General features: G+C 42.7%; 1 protein-coding gene across 1 annotated transcript in view; it reads right to left on the minus strand.

Annotated features, from left to right (window-relative positions):
* Nucleotides 1-1446, minus strand: part of OVOL2 (ovo like zinc finger 2) — a 4215-nt gene extending 2769 nt beyond the window's left edge. The window contains exon 1 of the mRNA XM_015407852.1: nucleotides 1252-1446. Within this exon, the coding sequence (XP_015263338.1) occupies nucleotides 1252-1366 (115 nt within the window). The 5' untranslated portion in view covers nucleotides 1367-1446. The remainder of the gene's footprint in view (nucleotides 1-1251) is intronic.
* Between the last annotated feature and the right edge of the window lie 1208 nt (nucleotides 1447-2654).

Consider the following 2654-nt stretch of genomic DNA (forward strand, 5'->3'; position numbering starts at 1 on the left):
GTGTAGCCAATCCTCCAAGAGCTTACAGTAGCCCCAGTAAGAAGAGCTCTGTAAGCTCTTGGAGGATTGGCTACACTAGGGGGTGTGGCCTAATATGCAAAGGAGCTCCTGCTAACAGTAGAGCCCTTCTTTGTTTTCTGAGAAAATAACAGAAAAAGCAAATTTTCAGTCCTTATGGTTAAGAAGATGTATTTGGAAGTATGTGAGCAGTGCCTTTTGAAATCTCGGGAGCAAGTAAGACCTACGTACCCTGCATAGCTCCTGTCCTGATGATCTGAACCAGACTGTGCAAAATAGCAACATTTCAAAATTATGCAAATAAGGGAAAAGTGCAGCCAATTGGCATAATTTGCACAGATCATAGAATCTGGATTGCCTGGGCATAGCTTATTTTGTTTCTTGAAAAACCAAGTTTGGTTCCAGTGGTCCCCTTAAGACCAACGAAGTTTTATTCCTGGTATAAGCTTCCATGTGCATGCACACTTCATCAGAAATGGAAGTTACTATTCCATACATATAGGCTGAGGGTGGGGGAAGGGTTTGTTGCACACAAAAGCTTATCCCAGGAATAAAACTTGTTGGTCATAAAGGTGCCACTGGACCCAAACTTTGTTTTGCTGCTTCAGACCAACATGGCTACCCATCTGAATTTGTTTCTTGCACATAGCAGGACTTTTTTTGTAGAAAAAGCCCAGCAGGAACTCATTAGCATAATAGGCCACACCCAATAGCAGAAACTCATTAGCATATTAGGCCACACCCCATGTCCTCTTGTGTCTTGCCCGGGCGCCTGGCCAAATCCCTCTTGAAGGGAAGGCAGTTTAAACTGCCTTCCCTTGGCTTGCCCAGGCACCCTGCGGCCCTTGGACAGGCCGGGGAAGGCATGGGGAGGCATTTAAATGCCTCCCCGATCCTTCCAGGGCCCTCCTGGCCCACCCGCCTTGGAGTTGCCGAGGGGGTCACTCTCCAGGCTTTCCCTCTGTAGCCAGGCACGCAGAGGTTTTGGCTGTAGTGGGCGTGGCCAGCTCTGAAGCCAGCCAGAACTCCGTTCCTGTGCGTTCCTGCCCAAAAATAGCCCTGGCACATAGTATACATTGCCCTATTCACAAAACCCAGTTTCTGCAGTCAATCACATGCAAATTGATTTCGCTATAACTAGAGCAAATGGCTCATTCTCTGCTATTTATTCATAGATATTTCTAGGAGACAGAAAGTCCAAGGTGTTTCTCATCAAGTGGCCTTCCGTATTACCTGTATGGGTCCTTACGTGTCTCTTCAGATCGAAAGTGTCATTGAATCCTTTCCCACAGAAGGTGCACAGGTGCCTCTTCACTTGGCTGTGGCACTTTACATGGCGGTTGAGCATGCGCTGCAAGCGAAATCCCTTCCCGCATAACTCACAATTGTGCACGGAGGCATTGCCACAGATGCCAGTGGTGAACTGCGAAATGGAAATAAAACAGGATTTCAGAATTTTGAGATTCCGGAGAGTTTGTTTTGTCTAAAGTCTGCATGCAAGGGTGTAGACAAAACTAACTCCAGAATCTAGTGAAGGTAGAAAGTTACCTTGTATGATGAATTAGGACCAGTTTGATTACCTTTCTTTTTTTTATGTCAAAACTTTTATTTTGGATATAACCACATATTCAACATTACATTACATTTCTTTTCTCACATATCTATATCTCTTATCTCCTCCCCCCATCCCTTTGGTGGCTTCCCGCAATGCTCCTCCCTGCTCTCTATTTTATAGTTCTATTTTCCTTTCCCATTTTCATTTTAAATTCCAAGGTAACAATATCTTATTTTAAACATTTCAAACCTTTATATATTTCTGCCCTTAATAATTATCAAAACAAAGTAGACTATGTTTTACATCCCATTTTTTCCCTAAATATTCTTTAAAGTCTTTCCATTCTTCGAAAAATTCTTGATCCTCTTTGTTGTTAGGTTTCTTTGTTAATTTGTCCATTTCAGCCATGAATATCACTTTCTGTATCCACTCCCATTTTTCAGGTATTCTGTCCTGCTTCCAAGATTGTGCATAAGTCATTCTAGTTTGATTACCTTTCTGAAAGACTGCAATCTATGATGAATGAAGGACACAATTTTGTTTACCTGACTACGTTCAGCAGAAGTATTCACGAAACGGAAATGTACTCTGAGGAATTTCGTCAACATTTCAACATTTTCCTATGACTTCTTAATAAGGACTTCATTGAATAATACTTACCTATTTGGTTGTATTCTTGTATTCTTATATGTCAATATACATGCTTGGTAGCGCTTTTTTGGCGGCTTCTGTGTATTTTGTTTTCAGGTCAGGAATATGACATGGGAGGAAAGGCTGAAGCACTTTTCCCGCAGGCACTGTGGTCCCAATCTGAACCGCCCCTGCATGCACAGGAACTGAGAACCTGCCGCTCACATATTAGTGTTGCACAAGAAGGGGATCCCAGACCTGAGCTGTGTAATTCACAGTGTATAAATTGGCCCTGGTAGAGCAAAACAGAGCTGACCTTTCAAACACCTGCGCAACATTAGCGCAAGAAGCCCGGAGTGAACAGCTACTAAGGAACGACCTGTAACATTCTTCTGATCATCATTCTAAATAACAATCCCTTCATATATAAACTCGCTAATGAAGAGGAAAA

The sequence above is a fragment of the Gekko japonicus genome, unplaced genomic scaffold (assembly GCF_001447785.1).
Source record: "Gekko japonicus isolate JY-2015 unplaced genomic scaffold, Gekko_japonicus_V1.1 scaffold3496, whole genome shotgun sequence".
Lineage (NCBI taxonomy): Eukaryota > Metazoa > Chordata > Lepidosauria > Squamata > Gekkonidae > Gekko > Gekko japonicus.